Source organism: Athene cunicularia, assembly GCF_003259725.1.
Source record: "Athene cunicularia isolate RWA chromosome 3 unlocalized genomic scaffold, athCun1 chr3_part1, whole genome shotgun sequence".
In the NCBI taxonomy this organism is placed as follows: Eukaryota; Metazoa; Chordata; class Aves; order Strigiformes; family Strigidae; genus Athene; species Athene cunicularia.
The window spans coordinates 42124742-42148972 of record NW_020799097.1 but is presented as its reverse complement, the minus strand read 5'-3'; the positions used below and the strand labels follow the sequence as shown (position 1 = coordinate 42148972).

Below are 24231 nucleotides of genomic sequence, written 5' to 3'. Positions count from 1 at the left end.
TCTTCACGAGGGTCTTTCATCATATGCAGACAGAATAGTGTACCACTTTATCTAGGGCTTCCAGGCAAGGAAGTTAAATATGAAACGACAATGCCCAGCTCAGTTTCAAACTGCTGCTCTGCTCACTCATCTGAGGGGCTGTTCACATCGTCTTTGTATTTCACAGTGGAACTCTGCCAGCTTCCCTCTTGCTTCGTAGAGGAGGTGGAAAGATTTGCTCTGGGGTGCAGCCATGCCTATCGCAGACAAGTAAACAAATCCAAGGTGTTAGGCAGCCCTGGGAGGGTCACTGATGGTCAATCCCTAATGGCTGTGAGGCTAAGGTATTAAGCAAAGAATTGTGCCTTAGCTGCAGCATAGCTTTCTTTTGTATTTATTGTTGATTTTGTGGTATATGGGGAAAGAATTAGCAACTAACTTTTGCATTATTTGAAGACTGGGTTAGGTTAGCTGGTAGATGTTATTCTGTGTCTTTGTGCTGTCAGTAAACTTGACTGCTCTTGGTTTGAAACCTCTTCCTGGAAGCTAAAAGACTTTGGAGCAGCTGTTTGAACAAAATAGGAGCTTCATCTGGGAAGAGCTGTTCTATTAAATTAGCAGCTGTAAATGACACACCACAGTGAATGGAAATAAATTTATGCTGGCTTTCTTCCCTTTCCCCCTCCCCATCTTTTTCAGTACCCCAGAAGTCCTTCAGTAACAAAACTACTCTGGGATCTTAACTTGCTTGAGGAGGATCAAATGAGTTCACATTTTACTCAGATCAACAATAATGAGGATTATGGCTACAACATTAGAGTGCTGCCTCGCCAGTTACACCCTCCTGCATATCTTCCATGCTTGGGTTCTGTACCTTGATTTACAATACAGGCTCCCTTTATAGGGAAGAAGTGCTGCTGCTGGGTGCTCTCCTGCACTAATGAAATATTAAAATGGATGTGATCAAATGCAGTTTGAGTTGCCTCAAGCTTTGACATGAGATACTTTCATGGAACAATACCTGTATTTATCACGTTTAGATTTGCATGTACAGAGCTCTGAGTAATGTTTGGCTAATGTGTTGGGTTTCTTTTTTACAATTAGCATTTTCTTAATGTTGCTTATGGAGGTAGGGACAGTGGGGATTCTATACCACCTGTTCCTGTGATCTTAAAAATATTACATAAAAGACTACATTGGATCAAAATAGGTGGATTTAAAATAGTGTAGAACAAAGCAATGTATTTAAATTACTTGTAATATAAAAAAAAAAAAAATCACCATGGCCATTTGACAAGATAAGACAAAAGGGAGGACAAAAAAAGAATCAAAAATGTATTTTTTGAATGGTTCTTTCCCATCCATGATCTGTAATAGTTCACTAGCAAGTTATCACACCTTCATAAGTGGTCCATGTAACAACCTGTCTTGGTAGAGTTTTCAGTTGTAAGTTTCTTGGCAAGGACAATGTTATGTGTTAAAAAAAGATAAATATTCACAGGTCACCAATTTTTGAGTAATAGAAGTATTCCACTGTTAGGCTGAAAAAACCAAATTTTTGTGACAAATTTAAATTTATGAGGAAACACGGGAAACAAATTTAGTTGTATTCTTCCCATGAGTACTTTTATTTACGATATGTACTCCTTCATACCCTCCTTTCTAAAGAACAATTAAAGTTTTTAAAAATCCCTTTTAAAAGCACTATTTTCATAGTGTTAAAAATTTCAAGGCTGGAATATTCTGTCCCTTATATTTATGGGGTGTATAAGTTGAAGGGATGGTTATTAAATGTCATCACAAGCCTCTGACTAGAAAAAGACTAATGGAATGGTAGCATGGTACGAGTGCCTGAACCTGCTGCTTGTGGTATGCTGCGCAGGAGAATAAATGGCTTTCAGTCATGTAAACTAGTTACAGACATTCAGATCCTTTGAACTCTAATAAGAAATGCACTCTTACTTTAAATAGCAAGTGACTAAGCATATAAATGTCTTGATCAAGTTATCAGAAGAAAAAAAAAAAGAAAAAGAAAAAAAGGGGGTTTCTGTTTACATTTTGTTATTTCTGTCTGAAATCTCTATTTTACCCTCTGCGTCTTTGCTTTGTAATGTTCCCTGCTGAGAAGGACAGACTGGAAACACAGTAGGGATCTTTGCCTTTTAAAATGCTCTTTGCTTTGCAGAGGGCTACGTGCTGGAAGACCCGGTGTATTTGTCCAGCATTTTGCTTGGTATGAGAGGAACATGACTATTTAAGAAAGGCAGGAAACTATTATTTGGTAATTTTATCTACATTTCAATTGCAAGTACTGAAAGAGCAGACAGAAGTTTAAATATATGTTTTAAAGTACATGCATACAAATCAGTTCAGCTTTTGTTCTCTTTGTCTTTAGTTGGGAAATTCTGAAACAATCTTGAATGAAGGTGTAAAAGGATAATTATGCATTACATTTGCCACAACCATGAATTCACAGGTGAAATTTATCCAAAGTATTTCTCCAAAATTCTTTCTGTCTTTATCTAAATAGCATAAATGACAGCTACTGTGGTAGAATCAAACTACACCATGTTTTACAAGCAGGGCTAGATTTTCTTCTAATGTAAACTTGTGCCCCTTTGTCAATGTCAAAGAATACATGCTTTGCATGCTAATTTTCTTTGCCAGGTAATTTAGCTTCCATCCACTGTTTTTTTCAGCATAACAAACTCTAAATGTTATGGTAATTTCTGTCCTTTAGGCATATTTTTCTTTAGAAAGTTAGTATATTGAGAGTAATAGCCAGAATTTCCTAGCATTTTATACTGGTATGATCCACCGTTGATTTACCTAATTCATCAACTTTAATCTACTGTTTTCTTAAGTACTACCACCATTTTTTTCCCTCTCAGTTGCATAAAATTAATCAGATTTATAAATTATGTCTCCGTGGCTACACTGTGGGTCCAGTCCAAAGGCTATTAAAGTCAAAGATGCTCCTCGTTGCTTCAGTGAGGTTTGGATAAAGCTCATTGCTTTGATGCTCTTGCCATCAGTGTGATACCAGACAACTGAAATAACAGTTCCAAATATCAGTGTCTTTGGATACTTTGCATTTATGTTCTGAGAAAATATCCAAGCAAATATGAGTATAACCAAAGTAAATTCTCTCTCTCTGAATACAGAATGACTATTTAACTAGCTTTAATATTTTGATACCCAATAATACTGTGTTCCACTCGCTGGCCCTTTTCTTTGCATACATGTAATGGCTTAAGAAGGTTAGACTGTCTGTTAGGGTTAGAAAAAAAGCATAAAATAGTATGGTTGAAAAAGCCTTTGCTTTATTAGAAAATTCTGGAGGACATTAGTGTTATTTTTTTCCTGCTGATAGTGTCTGTAAATTTGCCCATAATCTCAGAGCTGAAATGGAGTCTTAATCTGTTTCCAGTTTTAGTGTTGTCTGATCCCCACTTCCCTCTTTCTCATCCCCTACAGCTCTCATAGTTTATCCATTCTTAAGCTGGCTGTCTAGGTTGCAGTTCTCTGCTTGTAAGTGTCATTATAGGTGTGGTTTATGGGTGTTTCTGCTTTGGGAACTGTGGAAGTAGCTAAAAAAATATTTCTAAACATCAGTTTCAGAACACAACATATTTTTTAACTTGCATGGGTTTGCAGTGGCCAAACCAAAGTATGAAATTATCTTATAGGAGTATTTCCAATTATCTACCTTTTAAATTTCCTTTGAAAATTTTATTAAAATCATTTCAGCCTAGTTGTCTCTGTGAAACTGGAAAAACCAATTTTGCAGCTTACGCTGTCTTCCCTCCTCCTCTTTCTGCTTGTTCCTACCAGTGTTGTCTGTCCAACAAGTGTTCACACCTCATTCTTTTCCTTGGAATCAGGGTTCACTGGTGGGTTACAGCTTCTTTGCGCTTCTCAGACCAGGGAAGAGTAACTTTTGCTCCATTAATTCCAAATCAATTCAGATACCAGAAACACTTCAGTAGCCTTAGAGCAGAGCTTTAGGACTGCCTTCCCCTTGTTTAGGCCTATTGCAGGCATCCAGCTGTTTCACACCATTATTGTACTCTTCTTTGGTGAAAAACAGATGCTTGTTATACTTCCATGGCCCTCTGTGTTAAAATATTGTGCTGCCAACTGCTGAGGTATTTGTAGTTTATGCTTGAACTCAAAAAATGCCATAAAATCATTACCAGCATCAACTGAAGAAAAGGAAATTATGAGCATAATATCTTGCTTGCGTCAACATAACAGAATGGTAGTTTAGAAGTTTACAGGAATGTGTACCTCATGTGACAGAGACAAAAAAGGTCAGGATAATAGTCCATGAAAATTTAAACCTTAATTTGTTTTGTTCTGCCTTAGCTTGTGGCCGTGGGTTCTACAAATCCTCCTCACAAGATCTGCAGTGCTCCCGCTGCCCTACTCACAGTTTCTCTGACAAGGAAGGATCTTCAAGATGTGATTGTGAAGATAGCTATTATAGAGCACCTTCTGATCCACCATATGTCGCATGCACAAGTGAGTCAGTCTTGAATTTAATAGTAGAGGACATTGCTTAACCAACCAGGTGCAGCCACTTGTAGCTAGTAGTTTTGGTTGGATTTTCCTATATTTGAAAAGTACATTTACAACAGTAAAAGAATTTGAAAGACATAGAGGAAGAAAAGTTGACAGAGAATATAGAATCAACATAAATACAATTTTCATGTTTGCTTGATATAACACTGGAAAATACTGCATGTTGTGTAAGTGTGTAACTAACCTATTGTAATAGAATACAGACATAGTTTTCCCATGGCTGTAAAACTGTTGTAGACAAAGTGCTTTCTGTGATATAATACCAAAATGAGTAACATGAAGAATGAAAAGTAACCTGTGCAGATCTGAGCTTTGATTGAACTGTAATTGGATCTGGCTTAACCTTCTAACTGCAAATGGACTAGTTTACACAGATTGGTGGTTCAAATAGTGGAAATCTCCTAAATCCAAAGCAGCACCAGATAACTCTGTAAATCATATCATAGCTGATAACAAAGAACTAGATGCAGTTGGTGCCATTTTTTTAGAAGAGACGAACAAATCCCGTACTTGGGAAACCTATAAAAGACATCCTTTAAGGTACATTAACCAATCCTTTTAATTGCACAGAAGAGAAATGGCTAAAGTCAGTTGCAGTAAATATACAGACAATTGTTATTCTGATGCCTTAATGGAAAATAAATAAAGCTTTTGCCAAGTGAGTTCAAGGAAGCTTTTATGCAGCTTGTACTAAAAATAATGAAATGTTTATGTGGAGAAAAATGCTTCTCCTATTTTCTGTCTCAGTAATTAAAATGCTAGCTACACATCCCACTGTGGTTCTGAACAATTACTGTGGACTTTTTGTTTGTTACATAGGACCTCCATCTGCACCACAGAACCTTATTTTCAATATCAACCAGACTACCGTGAGCTTGGAGTGGAGTCCTCCTGCTGACAATGGGGGAAGAAATGATGTGACGTACCGCATTTTGTGCAAGAGGTGCAGCTGGGAGCAGGGCGAATGTGTTCCCTGTGGGAGCAACATTGGATATATGCCCCAGCAAACTGGATTAGTAGATAACTATGTCACTGTCATGGACCTGCTAGCTCATGCTAACTACACATTTGAAGTTGAAGCTGTGAATGGAGTTTCTGACTTGAGTCGTTCCCAGAGGCTTTTTGCAGCTGTCAGTATTACCACCGGTCAAGCAGGTAAGTTTTCATCACTTATGAATCTCAACACCATGAGACTGAGAGAAATTGGGAACATGCAAACTACAGATGCAGTAAATCAGGAGCATGTTTGGTGTGTTCTGGCTCATTAATCTTTTCACCTTGCCAACTAGTTAATTGGAGCTTACACTATTTCATGATAACCTGTCCTGTTTCTTGGCCTCAGGATTGCTTTTAGAAAGCATTCATGAAAGACTTAAAGAAGACATACAGCTTTATCATTAAATAGGTTTTCTTAAGTCTGCAACTTTTTTTTTTTTTTTTTTCCCCCTTACGCCATTGTAGGTCATTCCCTAGTATTTGAAGATTAAAAAACTAGCCGTGACAGTCCTGTGCAGGCTTCCTTTCTGAATTTTTTAAACCTAGGCCACTGGAAAGTGATTTGGATATCTGATGGTGTTCTCAGTGTTAATGTTTTCCCTCAGGATATTGTTTCTAATTTATCTTATATTTCCAGATATGATTCTGAGATTCAGTGAGAATGTGATGATTATTCTTTGTTTCTTCTACTTACCATAATCTGACAGGTGAAATGTCAGGGAAAATAAAATCAAAGTAGCATGTTGCCCCAGGGGAGAAAAGGACTTTAGTTGTGTGCATGCTGAGTGAATAACAAAAAAAAAGGAATTTCTTGATTTAGGTTTTTGAAATGATGAGCTGCTTGTTGATAAAAATTATAGGCCTATGAATCTACAGTAGTGCAATGTGGGCTTTAAGAGAGGATAGTAAAACTAATCTTTTATGCCTTGAATGAAAGATCTTAAATGGAACATTAATTAAAAGATCTGGTTTCTGAAGAAATGCCTTAAAATATGAAGTGAATTACAGATGCTTGCTGTAAGAACAGCTGACCAATGTGTACTTACACCTTGGAGGAAATTTTAATGCCTGTGATCAAGCTATTCTTTTTTAGTGCAGTAGAAATGATCCCCTACAGTAATACTTTGAACTGAGGACAAACTCACTGTATAGGGGCAATGAGCAAAGAGGAAAAACTGTAGTTATTTTGCACTTTAAATATGGTCATAGCAAAAAAAAAAAAAAAAAAAAGAAATTGAATTCAAAACATTCCCTCCCTCCCCCCAAACCTAGGATGGTTTATATAGTTGTTAAAGTTAGGCTGGAATATTTATGGGATATTTAATTTCCCCATAGTGCTTTCCTGGATACCAAATGCACATTTTACATTATTTTGGAACCATCCCTGTGATTGAGAGGATTGGTTTCTGTGCTCATTCAGTTCTTGCAGTTTATAATGAGATTTTGAGCACAGAAAACTTACCTTGAAACTATTTTTGCATCACAGATTATATCATTTTGGCACCTTGATCTTTCATCTTTAAAATAATTCTCTGTAATTCTTCAAATGTGCACAAGTGGACAGTGGTCTGCTCTCTGTAGATGTCTGCAGAGAACTACCTAATGAAGAAGAGGACTTGGACTTTTTCCTGTTTAGCTAAATCAAATTGGCTTTATGTGCTTTGATTGGTTCAGCGTCACACAGGGTAAAGGCAGAGCCAGTGCAATCTGGTGGCTAGTACCACATCTCAGGGAGATGAAAAAAACTTAAATCAGAAGTTTGTTGTGTTAACCCCAAGATAATTCATTACAGTTAATTCTCTTGTGTTGTCATAGTCGTAGATTTATAGGGTTTTTCAGACCAGAAGTCATAATATGGTTATCCTTTGTTATAATTAAAGCAAGCTATATGATTTTATGAAATGATCCTCACATCAAGGCCAGAGATGTTAGTTAAACTATAGCTTGCATATATATTAGAGACAACATCTAGACTTCACCTAGTGATTTCAAGCCTTCACCCTCCTTGATAAGTTTTGTAAGAGCATGTAGCAGGAAGCCGACGACCTGAGTCTGTTCCTTCCCTGCTCTCCAGTCTGCTGTGGGATTACACACAGGCAAGCCTTGCCCAGTGCTACAGAATTTAACACTGTTAATGTTGAGAGAAAAGGTATTTGTACAACTGAGGCTTTCGCTGTTTAGCACTTCTGAATATCAGGATTTAAAGACTTCCAGTTGTGCATCTATAGGGAATATACATAGGAAACAGATTTTTTTTTTGGGGGGGAAAAAAAAAAAAAAAAAAAGGCTTTAAACTGTCTTTGTTGCAGTTTTTTCTCTCTGTAAAATGAAGGTAACCCCTACACTTCCTTACCAAGCTCTTCAAGATTTTCTGATTAAAGGTGCCATATAAATGCAGCATTTTTTTTTCCCCAAATGCAGTCTTTCCGAAGAAATGCATTCACCAAAAGGAAAGACCTCTTTTACATTATTTTCACAACAGCATGTTTTGGATCCTAATACTGATTTCTTTGGTTTCTCAAGGAGGAAAGTATTTTAGGTGGAACAGATTGATGACTATAATTGAACAGAAAGAGACTGGTTACTCAAAAGAGACTGTTATGCTTCTGTGCTCCTATTTTATTTTACCATGGAGAGAAAGAAAATGTTGGATTTATTTATAGCCAAGTAAACTAGGATTCATGCAGCTCTCATTTGTTACTGTGTGAGTGTTCTATACTTTTGGCAAAAATTACTTTTTCTATGCCCATATTGCTTTTTATGTCTGTAAATGTGTCTAACTAAACCTTCTTCACAGGTTATTATGCTAGCACAATAGGTGGCTATATATAATTACTGGGTTCACCAGTTGTACAGAGTCTTGCAGTGAGATTTTCCCTTTGTAGTTCTGATTTAATTGAATTGATCTTTTGTGACCATATTCACAAAATTCAAATCATTGTGTAATGATAACAGGAAATTATTGATAAAAAAATGGGGTGATGGAATATATTCAGTGTTTCTTCACCCACACACAACAAGTTTCTGATGAGACAAAGAGAGCATGTCACAGTAAAGAACCAGGTTGTTGATAAAAAACTATTTATATTTGTGGAAATAACAATAAAATGACTGTAAGGGGCTAGGTAGCATTTCACATTGCTCACACACATATATATATATATATATATATATGACACATCACTATTCATTCCTTGTGTTATAAAGACTTTGTGACTAGGCTATCAGTTGTCATATGGCATATTTTTGATGCTGCAGCCAAGAACCATGAGGCTTTTTGTTTTGTTTTGTTTTGTGACAAAAGCATGAAAGAACTGAGCCAGAATCAGAGGTAAAAGATTAAGTGCACTAAGTCTCCCAGGAGTAAACCATCTTGTTTCATATCTTGCCTATCCAGCAGCATATAAAGAATACAGGTTGTCATCCCAGTATTGCAAGCTGATCTATGTGAACTCCTGCATCCATGTAGAATTGAGATTTAAATGTGACTAAGCCCCAGTTACAATAGGTGAATGTACTGAAGAGCTGCATCTGGCAAACAGCTGACAAACACTACCTTTACAAGCTTATTGAATGGTTGTTTACCAAAGATAAAATTTATCACTTCCCTAAGAAGTTATTCACCTTTCAGTGGTACTGGTAGTTTCTTTTGATCCATCAAATTCCTTTATGAATTTTACATTTTTTCCATACACCATTCAAAAGGCTAATGGAATTGGGTAGGTTTCACAGCAGATGAATATTGGTTGGATTTTTTATTTATATACTTTCAAACCTTTAAAAACAGACGTGTTTCAATAACAATTATATAATTTTTCTGTTTATGCTTTTGCAAAGATAGTGTGATTTTAAAACTATCTCTCTACATTCTTTCTTTTGGAATTTGTCTGAATGGGCAATGGACTTGTTTCTGATAAAGGCTAATATTCACCCAACCTAGCCTGACTTTGAGAAAACTTAAGATAGTTTGGATGAATCCCAACATTTATCAGAGTTTGAGAAAATGTAAGTATCTGTCCTGATCCAGTTTAAGTTATCTTTATAGTAATTGGAAAGAAAAAGTCATATCCAAGGGGACACACATCATGTCTTATTATCGTAACCAAACATGACAAACAGAAGTTAAAACGTAATGCCAATACCTGTTCCTAAGTGTACGCTCTGTGCTTATGCAGGGAGTGCTCGCTAATGCTCGCTACCTGTTCTACAGCAAGACAAAGGTGCCCCACAGCACTCTTAGATCATGCTGCACCTTCAGACGCACTTGATGCTGACAGTTCCATAATTAAGGCTTAGTCTTGAAAAACATTTTTTTAGTAAAAATTTATTTTATATATGTTGATTTGCTTTTCCTTTTTAAAAATATATCTTACAGTTCAATTTTCAGACCTTTTCCTACAAAAAAACAGATTCCCAAATTTAAAAAAAAAAAAAAAAAAAAAAAAAGTTTAAAAAAAGCCCAAAGGAAACTGAATTTTTCAAAGTTTCATTATCCCAGCGACTTGAGCAGAAAAAAATCAATACATGCTACAAAATCTGGACTATTAGCAGTAGTACCACTGATATACACATCAAGGAAAAAAAAGATTGTATGCATTAAGGAAATAAGCCATCCCCTATGCAAAGCTGTGTGATGGGTTCTGCCTTTCTTAGGTACTTCTGAGGTCTTTCTAAATAGGGGAGACATTTTGCATTCTCCTTTCATTGTTGATGCTCATCATTTTTCTCTTCTTTGTTTCTCTTCACATTTTCCCCAGCTCTCAATTATCTCTACTCATTTTTTAAAGTCTACTCTTTCATAGTCTCTGCACTATTGACCATCTATTTGTTTCCTGTTCGCTGTCAGTCTCACTGAAGCCTGACTTTTCTTCAGCAATGAGCTGTCCCCCAGCAGAGGCAGCAATCAAGAAGATTTATGCCTGTGGCTTTCCCAGTCACTTTGACCTCACCGTTCTAGTCATATTCTCACTTCTCTCCTTTGCCCAGACCATTTTGGTCTTCCCATTCTGCCACCAAGTTTTAATCAACCTTCATCTACGCCTTCCATTCAATGTTCACTTCTGGTGATAGATGACAGCTTATTATAGATAGCTTCAGTGTCTGATTTAACAGTTTCTATGTTTTTCCATATCAATGGACTTCTTTTAGCTTGAAGTTTCATCTGATATTTCCTGCTAGTGACTTCACTTCTTGAGCTATGCTACCTCTTCTAACCTTGAACTGTAGAACAACTTACATTGATGACTACAACATCTTTATATATATATATATTTAAAAATGCTTCATGTAAAAAGAATTTTGATTATAAAAATAATGTACTTTTTTTCTTTTCCAAATGTGTTCCACCTGTTGAGCTGGGAGAATTATTTTATATAAAAAGTCACTTCTCAAAACTAACAATAACTGTTTTCATTAAGATGTGGTTTTAGAAACTTATATGTTAAGTTATTGTATTTTGGATTACTATTTTGCTTGGATTAATGTTTTATGGGAGCTACAAAGATCATAGAATCATAGAATGGTTGGGTTGGAAAAGACCTTAAAGATCATCTAGTTCCAACCCCCTGCCATGGGCAGGGACACCTTCCACTAGACCAGGTTGCTCAAAGCCCCATCCAGCCTGATCTTGAACACTGCCAGGGAGGGGGCAGCCACAGCTTCTCTGGGCAACCTGTGCCAGTGTCTCACCACCCTCACAGTAAAAATTTTCTTCCTTGTATCTAATCTAAATCTACCCTCTTTCAGTTTAAAACTGTTACCTCTCACCCTATCACTACACTCCCTGAGTCCCTCCCCAGCTTTCCTGTAGCCCCCTTTAAGCACTGGAACGCTGCTATAAGGTCTTCCCGGAGCCTTCTCTTCTCCAGGCTGAACAACCCCAACTCTCTCAGCCTGTCCTCATAGAGGAGGTGCTTCAGCCCCCTGATCATCTTCATGGCCTCCTCTGGACTTTTTGAGCAGGTCCATGTCCTTATGTTGGGGGCCCCAGCACTGAACACAGTACTCCAGGTGGGGGGGTCTCATGAGAGTGGAGTAGAGGGGGAGGATCATCTCCCTCGACCTGCTGGCCACAACTCTCATGATGCAGCCCAGAATGTGGTTGGCTTTCTAGGCTGTGAGCGCACATTATCAGATCAGTTTGAGCTTCTTGTCAACCAGCATCCCCAAGTCCTCCTCCTCAGGGCTGCTCTCAGTCCATTCATCACCCAGCTTGTATTTGTGCTTGTGATTGCCTCGACCCATGTGCAGGACCTTGCACTTGGCCTTGTTGAATTTCATGTGGTTTGCATGGACCCACCTCTCAAGCCTGTCAAGATCCCTCTGTATGACATCCCTTCCCTGCAGCCTGTTACTACACCACACAGCTTGGTGTCATCAGCAAACTTGCTGAGGGTACACTTGATCCCACTGTCCATGCCGCCAACAAAGATGTTAAACAGCACCAGTCCCAATACTGACCCCTGAAGAATGCCACTCAACACTGCTCTCCACTTGGACATTGAGCCAGTGACTGCAATCTTTGAGTGTGATAATCCAGCCCATTCCTTATCTGCTGAGTGGTCCATCCATCAAATCCATGTCTCTTTAATTTGGATACAAGGATGTCATGCGGCACGGTGTCAAATGCTTTGCACAAGTCCAGGTAGTTAACATCAGTTTGTCTTCCCCATTCCAGAAAGCCAACAAATTTGTCAGGCACAACTTGTCCTTAGTGAAGCCGTGTTGGCTGCCACCAATCACCTTATTTTCCATGAGCCCTAGCATATTTTCCAGAAGGATCCCCTCCATGATCTTGCCAGGCACAGAAGTGAGACTGACTGGCCTGTAGTTCTCAAAGTCCTCTTTATTTGCCTTTTAAAAAATGGGGGTTATGTTTCCCCTTTTCTAGTCAGTGAGAACTTCAGCAGACTGCCATGACTTCTCAAATATGATGGATAGTGGCTTAGCTACTTTATCTGCCAGTTCCCTCAGGACCTGCGGATGTATCTAATCAGGATGTTAGTTCTTATTCTTAATAATATTTAAGATATATTTTGATCTGTTTCAACTTTTTTCTAGACCAGCAGACAGACAGCATAGTTTGGTAAGTGTTTTGCAGTCCATGTCCACCAACTGAAAAGGGTAAAAATAAAGTAGATATTATTTATATGTGGTAGTTATTATTCTTCTAGCTTTTTACATCTTTTTACTGTCTTTTCAGTACATTTAAAAAATGGCTTGGGTTATTTCTGTGGAGCTAAGACTGTCTATTGTTCTGCAGTCACCTTACCCTGGACTAATATCAGAGGTATTTTGACAGGAGGCAGTAACTGAATGTATGCCTGAATTAAACTGATGGATAAAAACTTGATAAGAATTCCAGTCACTGTAAAGCAAATACCATTGGATCAGGGAAAGCAGTTGTTCATTCACTGATTGTATCAGGTCATATTTAATGTAGTGAAATCCACAAGGTTATAGAGACACTGTAGATTTGCTAGGTTGGGGCATTGTAAAATTGCATAATGTTAAATTGTTGGCGTTTTTTATTTTCACAAAGAAGGAATAATCTATATCAGATATAATATGGTATGACATATATGATAATTGGCAGTTTTGATATTTCATATACATATTCAGAATATATATAAATTTAAAATGACAAGAAATATGTTTTATAAGAAAACTTACCACAGAATAGCCAACTGAAGTAATTAATTTTAAAAAATATTTAGTTTTAATTTTTTTCTATTATTTTGTGCTGAAAGATAAGAGAGAAAGCAAGAAAGCAGATGTTAGATGTGTTGCTTAGGGTCTGATCCTGCACCGCTGAAGTCAATGGAAGTTTTGTCATTGACTTCAATAGGAGCAGGATTTGAACCTTATGCTCTATCAGAACACACAGGAACCAAAGCAATGGGCACTCTGTCATCCTGAAAGGAAACTTTAACTTCATATCACACTTTGAGTCTGATGGTAGCAGGTTTTTGCACGTCAGTTTGTAGCTGAGTATAATTTGATTTTTCTTTTTAGTGTACTAAAAAGATTATATTTTATTTCCAAATGGGTATCAGAACACTTGCCTGTCCAGCTTTACCATAAAAACTTTTAAGAAATAGATGTAATCATTTTTGATAAGAAACTAAGTAAGTTTTTCTAGTAGAGATTATGTGAATTTTACAATATTTAGAAATAAAAATAGTGGGAAGCTACACTCTAGTGTAGCTACACAAAGACAAAGCAAAGTTTCAGCTTCACAGAAGCAAAGCTCTGAATTAGAAATGGCCAGATTACACTTCTATGTATGTAAAATGTTTGGTAGCAAGCTGCTAGGAGAACCATGACAGCCACAGGGCTGTTAGCTTTCCTGTGCACTGAGCTATTGAAATAGCAGGTTATGTCACCACAGTGAGATGTACACTACTAAAGCATAATTTCACTAGCTGCGCAACAAATAACTATGTACTTGAGGAATAAAATTAGTGATATAGAGTACAATTTAGCCAAAGAGAGGAGAGATTGGTTTGCTAATGTGACACAAAGGACTAGGACTAGGAGTAATTTTTTGTTCCATTGTTACAAACATGGGATGGACGTCTCCTTGATGTTTATGAGTTACACCAGTAGTCTTCTGAAAAGTAGTGATGAAAAATTAATCCTGACCTTGAAAAGAAAATATGTGTGTTAGCATCACATTTCCTATGACCAATCCCAGAAAGGACTGTAAAATAGAAGAGCTCTACTTGTGACACCTGCTGGATGGGTTTTTAGCCCCTCATAAAAATGCCTGGCTTCTTCTTTCACTTCATCCATAGTTAGATTATTTCTCATGGCCATAAGTCCTTTTAAACAGAATAGAAACTAAATAGTGCTCTTTGAGCTCTATTATACTCTTTGGGTATTATTATACATAGTTCTACAAAGACCTAGCCAACCTCAAAGACTTCCAAGATACCTTTGTGCAAAGACAAGAAATCACTTGATTCATTTATACATGGTGATACATAGTCTAGTGTAGCTAATTAACTCATGTGCAAAGAAAAAAGTTTCATAAGACCTTTCATTTGGCAACAAAACTGTATCTCCAGATCTTCCTGTTTCTGCTTCCTATCAACTGTAGTATAGTAACTGAATGCAGGATCTAGATAAGTCTGGACACCATCAGTAGGATCTCATGAACTGAATGTTATTTGTTTGGTATATTGGCCATATGTATCATTCTCTTACCAAAACAATACCATGATGATGATTATGAAATGTAGGCAAATATTTGTGCAGAAACTTTAGAATTTTCATAGGAAATCATTTTAGGTGAAACGCTCTCATGGCTATACCGTGACCTAAGAGTAAAAAAAGAAAAACAGTGGGGAAACTGGCCAAAAGAAATACCTGTTCTGATTCTGTCATAAAATTTCTTGATGATATCTTTCATTTGTTTGGTTGAGCTTCCTGTTTCTTATTTGTAGATAATAACAACACATAGCTGCCCTCATAAAAGCACAACAAAGATTTGGTTTTCAAAACAGATTTTAACTCCTTCAGTGAATAAAATTGTGAAATACTGCTATCTGTAGGACAGATTAATATGTAGTGTTTGAATTAATATCACCAAAACCCACTGTGCTCATGAGTTCTGAGATCTTACTTCAATACAGCGCAATTTATTATGAAGGTGTTTAATTTCTTTGTTATTTTGCCTAGAAAGAAAAGAGTATGATTACATCTGTAGCAAAATAAGACATTAGATGTTTTGTCCCTGAATTTCCTAATATTTGATGGTTTGTTTCAGACCTTTTGAAGAATTCAAGTACCATTGTCATTAGAACAAACAAAACCCTGTAAGCGCACAGACCTTTTTTTGATGAGAAGCTACCATCACTACTGAAAGGTGCTATTGCAAGTGCATAAGTGCCACCAAATGTGAAATCCTAATTTAGGTTGTATATAATAAATTTTAAAAATTCTTTAACTGTAACAACTCTATAGAGTTAAGCATTTGACAACAGCCTACTGTAATGACTCCTGTGGAAATCTTTAAAAGAGAGAAGATAGCTTATACAGGGAGAGCTAAAGAAGATTCTCCATTAAGCTTCAGCAATAGAATAGCTAAATGTTCAACTTCTATATGGGAGAGACTGCACACAACACTGCCTATTTAATAGCTGGAAGACCTTCATTGTGAGTCTGTGTGTAGTTAGGATGCCAAAATGTAGTATGCTAGTATACTTAGGATGCCAGAAATGGACTTCAGGAAGGGATGAAGAATATCTTCAATCAAGAGCTTTCTTAAAGCAAAGGTTCAAGTCCACCACTTAGGGCTGAAGTTCAGTCTCATAATTAACTGTTTAGAAAGAGGTGCTATGTAGATTTGTCCAGCATTTGAAGACAATGAATTTACAGTTTGCTATATATTTGTATTCTCATATTCTGCTCTGCTGGTTTTTTGGAACCTACCATATTTTATTCAGTTACTTATTTTTTATTTGTTGCATGTGCCAGCAAGCTTGCTTTTTAAGAAGGAAAAATGTTTTGGCTAAATGGGCGCCAGGTGAAAAACACAAATCTTCCCCTTCTGGCCTATGGCCTTCTGGCAGTTTATGGAGTATTAATGGCCCAAGAATGAATGTTTCACTTTTGTTAGGTAACGGTGAAGATAGCTGGAAATGGATGGCTTGGAAAGTCAAGGCGAAATAAAGGTCTGTGAAGAGCTGAGCTTATTTGTGATGCTAGTGGGGTTATAAGAAGGGGATACATCTTCCCTAACAGCAGTAGCCATTGCTGACTGACTATGATAGCACCACGGATGGCAACAAATTTTTCAGCTGCTGGAACAGTCTGAGTAATAAATAAGTGCACAATTTTTGCCATCTCTTACACATTGCTGCCCCATGTAGTTTATTCTGCTTTGCATGTGATAGAACCATCCCTGACTCCATAGGGCATGTTCCTAATTGAAAAGTTATATCTACTACTCTTTAGTGTATGAATTTTTTTGTAGTTTGGCATTTCTGTAGTCTTTTTCCCATTATAGTCAAAATATATCATTGGATCTATTTCTAGAGGAAACTCTCAGGGCAATTTAATGAGGAAGCCATGGTTGAAGGCTGCAAATTGACAACAATAAAAGTGTTATCCTGAGTTCAATAGTTAATGTTAAGATAGGAGATGCTGATTATCTTTTTCTTTGCTTCGTTAGTGATGAATGGAAGCAAATTTGATGCAGACAGCAATCTGGTGGAATGATGCAGAGCTATCTATGAAAACATCTGTACTAATCCACCAATGCAGTAAATTATAGCTACAAGCAAAAGACATTGATCCAAGAGGATCATTAACAGCTTTAACCAACTGATCCAAGTAATAGGGTAAATGAGAGAACATTAACAAGATCTGATTTTTACAGCTGTCAACTACAGTTGCTAAAACATGGTTACCGCTTTCTCTCAGTTTCAACCATTTTATGACTTAAGTTTAGTGTATTCTGTTATGGGCAGCCAACAAGGATCAATTAAGTGTTAAAACACGCAGGAAAAAATTGCCCAGCTATCATGCACTTCATTTACCAGGAGGTCAGTCACAAAGGGAGAGATAATTGCTGCAAGCCAGCAAAATTAATCGGGGATGAGCCAGAAAGGATGATGTATGTTCTGTGACAAAGTACGTGACAGAGATGTACGCATAAACCTGTAGCTGCTTCCCTTGTTGAGGACACAAGGACAAGAGAAGGAGACCTGTGAAAAACAATTATCATGGCTTCGGAGTGAGCAATTCTTAATTATCCATAACATGTCGACATCAGATAATTAGTGTCCCAATTTTTAACAATATTTGGTCATTAACTACAGTAGAATAGGGAAGATCAAGAACAGAGCCATTTGTCTGAGCTAAGTGTTACATAACAGTGTCTGCATGCGAACGTAAGTCAACTAAATCATGCTCATGATAATGACACAGAAATCTGCTTATTGTGAGACCAACATAAATGTCCTAAATTGGAGCTTATAGCAAGCTGCATTTTGTGTTTCTGTAAGGTAGTTTGTTTCTGATAACAATCCACAAAATAAAACAGGCTTTAATGACAGTTGTAGTTTAAACTTCCTAACTTGCTGCTTTTTCATCTGTACATTTAAATTTTCACAGCAAACAGCCTAAGTCATATGACTCAGGCCGTTTTAGTATTAACACTATTTGAGAAAAGGTTATTTTTACCTCAATTTTCTAAGCATACAAGGCTACATGAGTGTGCTAACTGTGTATCTCTTTGGACAATCTTCTTTCAGCTCCTTTGTTCTCCTTCAACAGTTTTGACCAGGTTAACTATGACAGAGAGCAACTTGTCCTTGCTGACTGAGCTAAATTATGTATCAGACATAAGAGAATCCACATATGCAGAAACACAGAAAACTTTAAGAAAAATTATTCGCAGAACTGCTGATATTTTTCTGATGGTAATGAAAGTCTTAGAAGTGGGATATTTCGTATCTTCTGTCTGGTTTCTGCCATATACAAGCACAGAGAAAGAGAAAGAGAAGGAAAGATGCACACACACATGCATACACGCATGCATGTAACTTGATCTCTCTTTAATCTTGCTTTTTTCTAGCTTGTTAGTGTATTTTTCAGAATTTATAAGCTAGATATCACTTCCCCTCAAGTTAAACTAAGACTCTAGGGATGAGGTGCTGTCACCGTGATCCTTAGCATTTCTGTGTAAGAATGACCCTCCTAAACTTTTACCTACATTTCAACAGTTTGTACACTGTTATCCATTGAATCTGGGGTTACCTCTCATGTGTATGTGTTTGCAGCAGCAGACCCTTCAGTTTCTCTATCTCCCATCTGATACCTGCTGATGGATCTATCTACCATCTCTCCTTTTGACGTTTTATGTCCGTCTCTCATATAAGCATTTCTCTTTTTTGAGTACCCCATTTTCTAATGTATCATTTTTTTTCTGTAAAACTCAAGCTTCTTTCAGGCAGTAGTGGCTGAGTCAGCAGGCCAGATTCAGAGGTAGTAAACCCTGATGCTTATGTGGAGAAATGCCATTTACTTCACTAAAAAGTCTATTTAAGTACATAGAGCCTCTAATCATGGCTGTGAAATGAGGAATTGGATGTTAATATTTCAGAGCCAATACTCTAATGATCTGTCTCTGTGGACCTCCTGTGGAATTATTCCAAATATTCCCTTATGTAGCTGAGATCAAAATTTCACCCTTAGTTCTAATTTTTTGTATTGCAGCTTAACTGGTAATGAAGAGGGAAAAGTGCCATTGCTCTTCATATTGTGTAGAGTTAATCACATGAAGCATTTTAGGGCTAAACATTCTGCTCTTTGATGCTGGCATTAAACATTAGCATTTAAATCTTTGGTGGATATTTACATTGTTGTAGTCAGTGGAGATTGATAGGTTTCTTTAGGGAGCGATTTGGAACAGGAGCCAAATTTAGGAATTGTCCATTGACTCGTCCTTAATTACAGAGGAAGCTTTAGATTACCTTCCCTATTTAACCACCTAAATTAACTGCCAAAAGTTGATGACATGAATGCCCTCTTCCTCCCACTCCCACATATGCAAATGTTAATTTCTGCCACAATGTTAATATTAAATATTTACATGCTTCTATTTATTTTCAAGAAAATAATAAACAAGAAAGCAAATTGAAAAATAATTTCTTCAGGATTTTAAAACTCCTTAAAAATAATGTGCTGGTCCTATTAGTAATTCATGTTATTAAGACTCTTTGAAACCTTTTGCTATTGACTGAATTAACGAAGGTGCTTAGTGAGGATATGCATACACATGTGTGTCTTAAAAATAGGGAGATTTCACCTGACTGTAGTTTATAGCATTAATGTTTTGGGGTTGTTTTTTTTTTTAATATAAAATACTTATTCTATGCTTTTTTTTTTTTTTTTTAATTCTGGTTTTTTTTTTAATTCTGGTTAAGAGTATCCATTAGGAGGACTGCAGGTGCCATACAGTTTATCTTGCCTGCAATAATGCAGTGATGACCACTCATCAGTGTTATATACTTTTGTGTAAGCAATAAATTAACTCAGCCATGCAGCAGCACAGAACAATTACAGATAACCTTCCTTGAGCAATAAATAGAGCAAGTGAACTTCTTTGCCATCCTCCTGGGAGCTGTTGCTCAACCTTTGACCTAGCAGGTATCCCAGGCTCTCAGAATATTATCACATCCACGATGCTTTGGAGAGTAATTTCTAGATGCCAAAGAGGAAACTACCTTTCACGCCTCTGCTGGCTACAGCAGCAGGTTTAAAGGATGGTGGTGATGCCTCAAGCAGAAAAATCTCTTACCATTTAGCAATTTATAGATCTGAATCAGTAGCTCAAACCTCACTTGGATACTAGCAGACAGGCAGTGGGACTCTAAAGACGCTAACGTGTGTTCCCTCTTTACCAAAGCTATACCTACACAAAAGGGGTCAGGGTCCATCCTCTGTTCCTGGCATGTCAGGGCATGCTCACATTGAGATTACCACAACTATGCCCAGTTAGCTAACCACGTTAATAAATTAATGGTATGGGCAAGCATGTGTTTGTACTCCATCCTCAACTCTACCACACTTACTTTTCCCAGACTAAGTTTACTGAGTTTACTGAGCTATATTTATATATTAGGAAGTCTATAAAGTTTGAGTTGGAAAATATTGTAATAGGCTAATCTCAAAGTGATAAAACTATACACAGAATCAGCACAACTCCTTCTCTGTGGAAAATGCCACAGCTGCCAACTGTGTCTTTTGTCACATGATTGTATAAACTTCTACGAATATAGAATACTCCCCTGACTGGGAACAGTCATGGCCAGTGTCATAAATTCTGTTTTGAAGAAAAGTTTATGATTTCCATTGGGAACAAAGAGAAGGCTTCAGTTTGTAGCTTATAGTTTTGAAGTTTACATCATTTTTCAGTATTCACTTAAATTTTAATTTCCTGTATGAACTATGAAGCCTAGGAAAGGGAAAACATTCAGAGGGTGTGGCAAACAGTTTTGAAGTTATTTATAAAACATGCAGAACCGTTGTTTCAAAATGTGGGAAAACCTTACTTATATTTTTTTGAAAATAAATGAAATAAAATATTTTTAAAAAGATATCTTCTTGCCTGTTTATGTCCTGACTCAATATCAGTGGTAAGTTTTCCTTTAACCCTGTTAGGTATCTAAGCCCTTGTAAATGGCTATTTGCTGTAAGACAAAAAGGGTGACGCAAAGTTGCTTTCCATTTAACTTCCATTGAACAGTCAGAGTTATCCTAATGTTACAAGCTAGAGAGTTAGCACACATTAAAAAAAAAAAAAAAAAAAAAAAATTATTCAACTATCCATTTTCATACTTTTTAATAATCTATGTTACATCCCAAATAAGGGTGTTCTGAAATTCTCTGTAAGAATCTGGGATCTGGGAAGTGCTTACCCATGTAGACAGCTCAATTTTTTTCAAGTAGGGAATAAATAGTTAGGAATTTACATAAGCTAACAGTAAGAAATTTCTTGATTTTGTTTTGTTTTTGTTTTTGTTTTTTTCTTTTCTTTTCTGAGATCAGAAATGCATTTAGTTAAATGTTTTGAACTTAGTACAACTCAAGGGGAGGTTTGGTGTTAAAGGAGTGCAGTTTGACCCCTGTAGCTGTAGAAAGTAAGAGTCAGTGATCTCCATTAGATTGTATATCCCACTGGGTAGTATCAGTTGCCCTTTTGTTATTGTAAGCTCTTTCACTAACTTTTACTGTTTAAATAAATATATTGAAGCTAAAGAGTTAACGACAAATTCAGGAAGTCTTGACTTAATCGTGATGAAGTGAGATGCATTTTGTGCCATTCAATGTACACAATTTATAACCCCGTTTGATTACCGCAGCATGTCCTCTGCCTATAAGGATTGCACCCAGGGGACCAGTCAATTTATTAATTCATCACTTGCCGCCTTTTACGGTTGCAATACCTCTTTATGGCATACAAGCAAGAGATCTAGTAATCCGAAGGCTGCCAGCCGACTGGTTCCACTCTAGCTGACCCTTTGTCTGCAGGCACAAAGCTGATAACTTTTCTTCGGGTTCGTCTTTCTTGGAGGCTGCATTACCCTCCCACCTTTTGTCTTATAATAGGAACAAGCAGCTGCGGTTACCACAACTTCCAGGGAGGAACGGCCTTCCACAAGTTAACCTGTAGCTTTTTTAAGTGCCTTTTGATTTATCTGTCACCTGATCCATCAGCAATGAATAATTTTCATGGAAGGTGCACTTTAATTACCTTCCCATTTGACTAGCATTATCATGCCCTATCTAGGTAATTAATCTCACAAAGTATCCAATTTCAGTCTTTATTGCTGGCAGGCAGGCCTTCTGAATTATCCGTGCTTGAATGGGTATTGGGTCTGTTGTTAAACCAAATAGGCCATGAAACAAAATGTTGGGTCCCTCTTTTTTTTCTTCCTTAATGTGTCTGTAAGGATATTGTGGTCTAGTTGCTTTGGTTGACATAGTTGAGATTTATTTAAATGTTAAGCAGGAAAGGGCAGTGGTAGAAAATGGTGGCTGATGCAAAAATAATTAAAAGAGCACAGATCATAAAAGTCAGTCAGTCTCTGAAGAAATAGTTACCAGGTTGTGAAACTAGGTACTGAAAGTAATAATTTTTTGCTCTTAAACAAGATACCGTTTTTACAGTATGAACTCGGGATGCCGAAGAGTTACTTTGTAGAGCTGGTGCATTCAGAGGATAAATTAGAAGTCCTCACCCCAGTACCAGATTAGGAATTTGCAAGTGTATTCAGTTTTGTGTTTCATTGCTCTGTGGGTGAAAGATAGACCTTTAAAAATGTACTGTTGAACCAGCAGATTAAATAACATGGTAGCAAATTTGTAGGAGAGGATATTCTTTTTTCTTATGCCAGTCTCATTAAAAATGGTGAAGAGTTAAGGTAATTGGAAAGCTGAACAAAAATGCTATCTCAGTGGGTAAAACTAAACAATACCATAGTGCAAACCTTTCTTTTAGTTGCCTACACTTTAGACACACTATGTCTATTTTGGAAATTCCCTTGTAATTTTTCTAAAATTGTTTTCTCTTCTCTGTTTCCTCTCAATTCCCTTTTCATTCCCCAATGAAAAAGTTTAACAGGTTAAATTTTACAAAGGTTTTGACAGAAACATCTTACAGCTGAGAATTCCTTGAGAATTTTTATAAGTCCATTTCCTGGAAATAAATTAACTGACCTTATCACTTGACCTGAAGAATGTGTGTATTAGTTAAGTTTTGTGTTTGAGTACAGAATTTTTAGATTAGAAAAAAGTTTTTTAAAGCAATTAAGAAAGAATGAGGATTTGTGAAGGAAATTATGAAATCTTAAAATCATAGGATTTTTCTTTGTTGTCATAATTTTTAAGTTAGCCAAAGCTGGCTGTTTGATACTCTTAACTAAAACCCGTTGAAATAAGCAGATTTACAAAGTCACAACTGAACTTGCAACATGTTTTTTCTTTACTGTTTGCAGGACTTCTTTAATATCAAAATTTGATTATCAGCCAAAGATTATTTCCTTATTTAATGAAGGTACTTTTTTGTTTGTTTGTTTTAAATCGGAATTTCTCCATACATGACAAAATTTGTTATAATTGTCATTTATGCTTAGAATAATTTTAAGGGAAAAAATCTGAAAATATTTAACTGGATGAAAAGTTGAGGCAACTGTGTTTAACCATGTAATTCTTGCTTCTACCACTTTGAACTTGAGAAAATTGGAACAGTGAACCACGTGGAGATTGATCCTGGAATGCAGAATCTTTCACCTTTAGGTCACCAATTCAAATTCAGTCAACCCAAGCGGTGTCCAAAAATTGTAACCATATGAAAATTGTTTGTGAACTGTGTGGAATTTAAATTATGATCTCAGTTCATTTTCTTTTTCATAAACATCATCATAAGCGGTATTTTTGGCAGTCACCCAAAAGAGAAGGTAAGATTAAAAGTGTGTGACCTAGTAAACTTTTCACTCCTGGTCATGAACCCTTCAGGTGAACATAGTGTAGTGGCTGGAGAATTTTAGGTTGCTGATGTGAATTGTACTTATTCTCTGGATTAACATATAACTTCTGTAGTTTTTTTCTTTAAATATAATATTTAAATTAATTTGAATCTTTAAAGGCAGATACTGACCCAGGGTGTTAGACTGCCAGTCTCATGGATGATCTTGCAGCTTGAATTACATTCAAACCAAACCTGTTCATTTTATATAAAAATAAAACATTTGACTTCCTTTTGTTTCTAAGTAGCTTTACCAAATGATATACTGATCTCTTCAATTTTGTTTGCAGTTTGGCAGGAAAGAACATATTTTGGCACTTACTGAATGGATCCGGCCATATATTCAGACTTACATATTGCTAGTGTAGTAGCTGTTTTCAGTCACAGGAATATAAAAAGCCTTGAAAAAAAACGTGTAAATTACTTTATTAAAGTATGGTCACTTGCAGAGCATGAAGGATCTTTGCCAGCTGCCAAGCTGCTGAGCTTTAGCTTTGCTGCTGACTTTGGAAAAAAAAAAAAGTAATATTTAGTCTGAAAAGTGTTTGTGTTCCCAAGTTTCACAGCTGATGTTGAGACATGATACAGGGTGCTTAATTAAGCTTTCTCGAAGTCTATTGCTTTAACAACTTTAT

The 24231-nt window shown here is 36.6% G+C and overlaps 1 protein-coding gene across 7 annotated transcripts in view; it reads left to right on the top strand.

Annotated features, from left to right (window-relative positions):
• Window positions 1-24231, top strand: part of EPHA7 (EPH receptor A7) — a 167223-nt gene that overhangs the window by 51957 nt on the left and 91035 nt on the right. For 6 of the 7 annotated variants that reach the window (XM_026844869.1, XM_026844873.1, XM_026844868.1 and 3 more), the window contains exons 4-5: window positions 4348-4503; window positions 5383-5718. In XM_026844869.1, coding sequence (XP_026700670.1) covers window positions 4348-4503; window positions 5383-5718 — 492 coding nt within the window. Of the gene's footprint in view, window positions 1-4347; window positions 4504-5382; window positions 5719-6894; window positions 6969-24231 lie in introns of those variants that run through there. The other variant, XM_026844875.1, reaches the window with a different exon arrangement.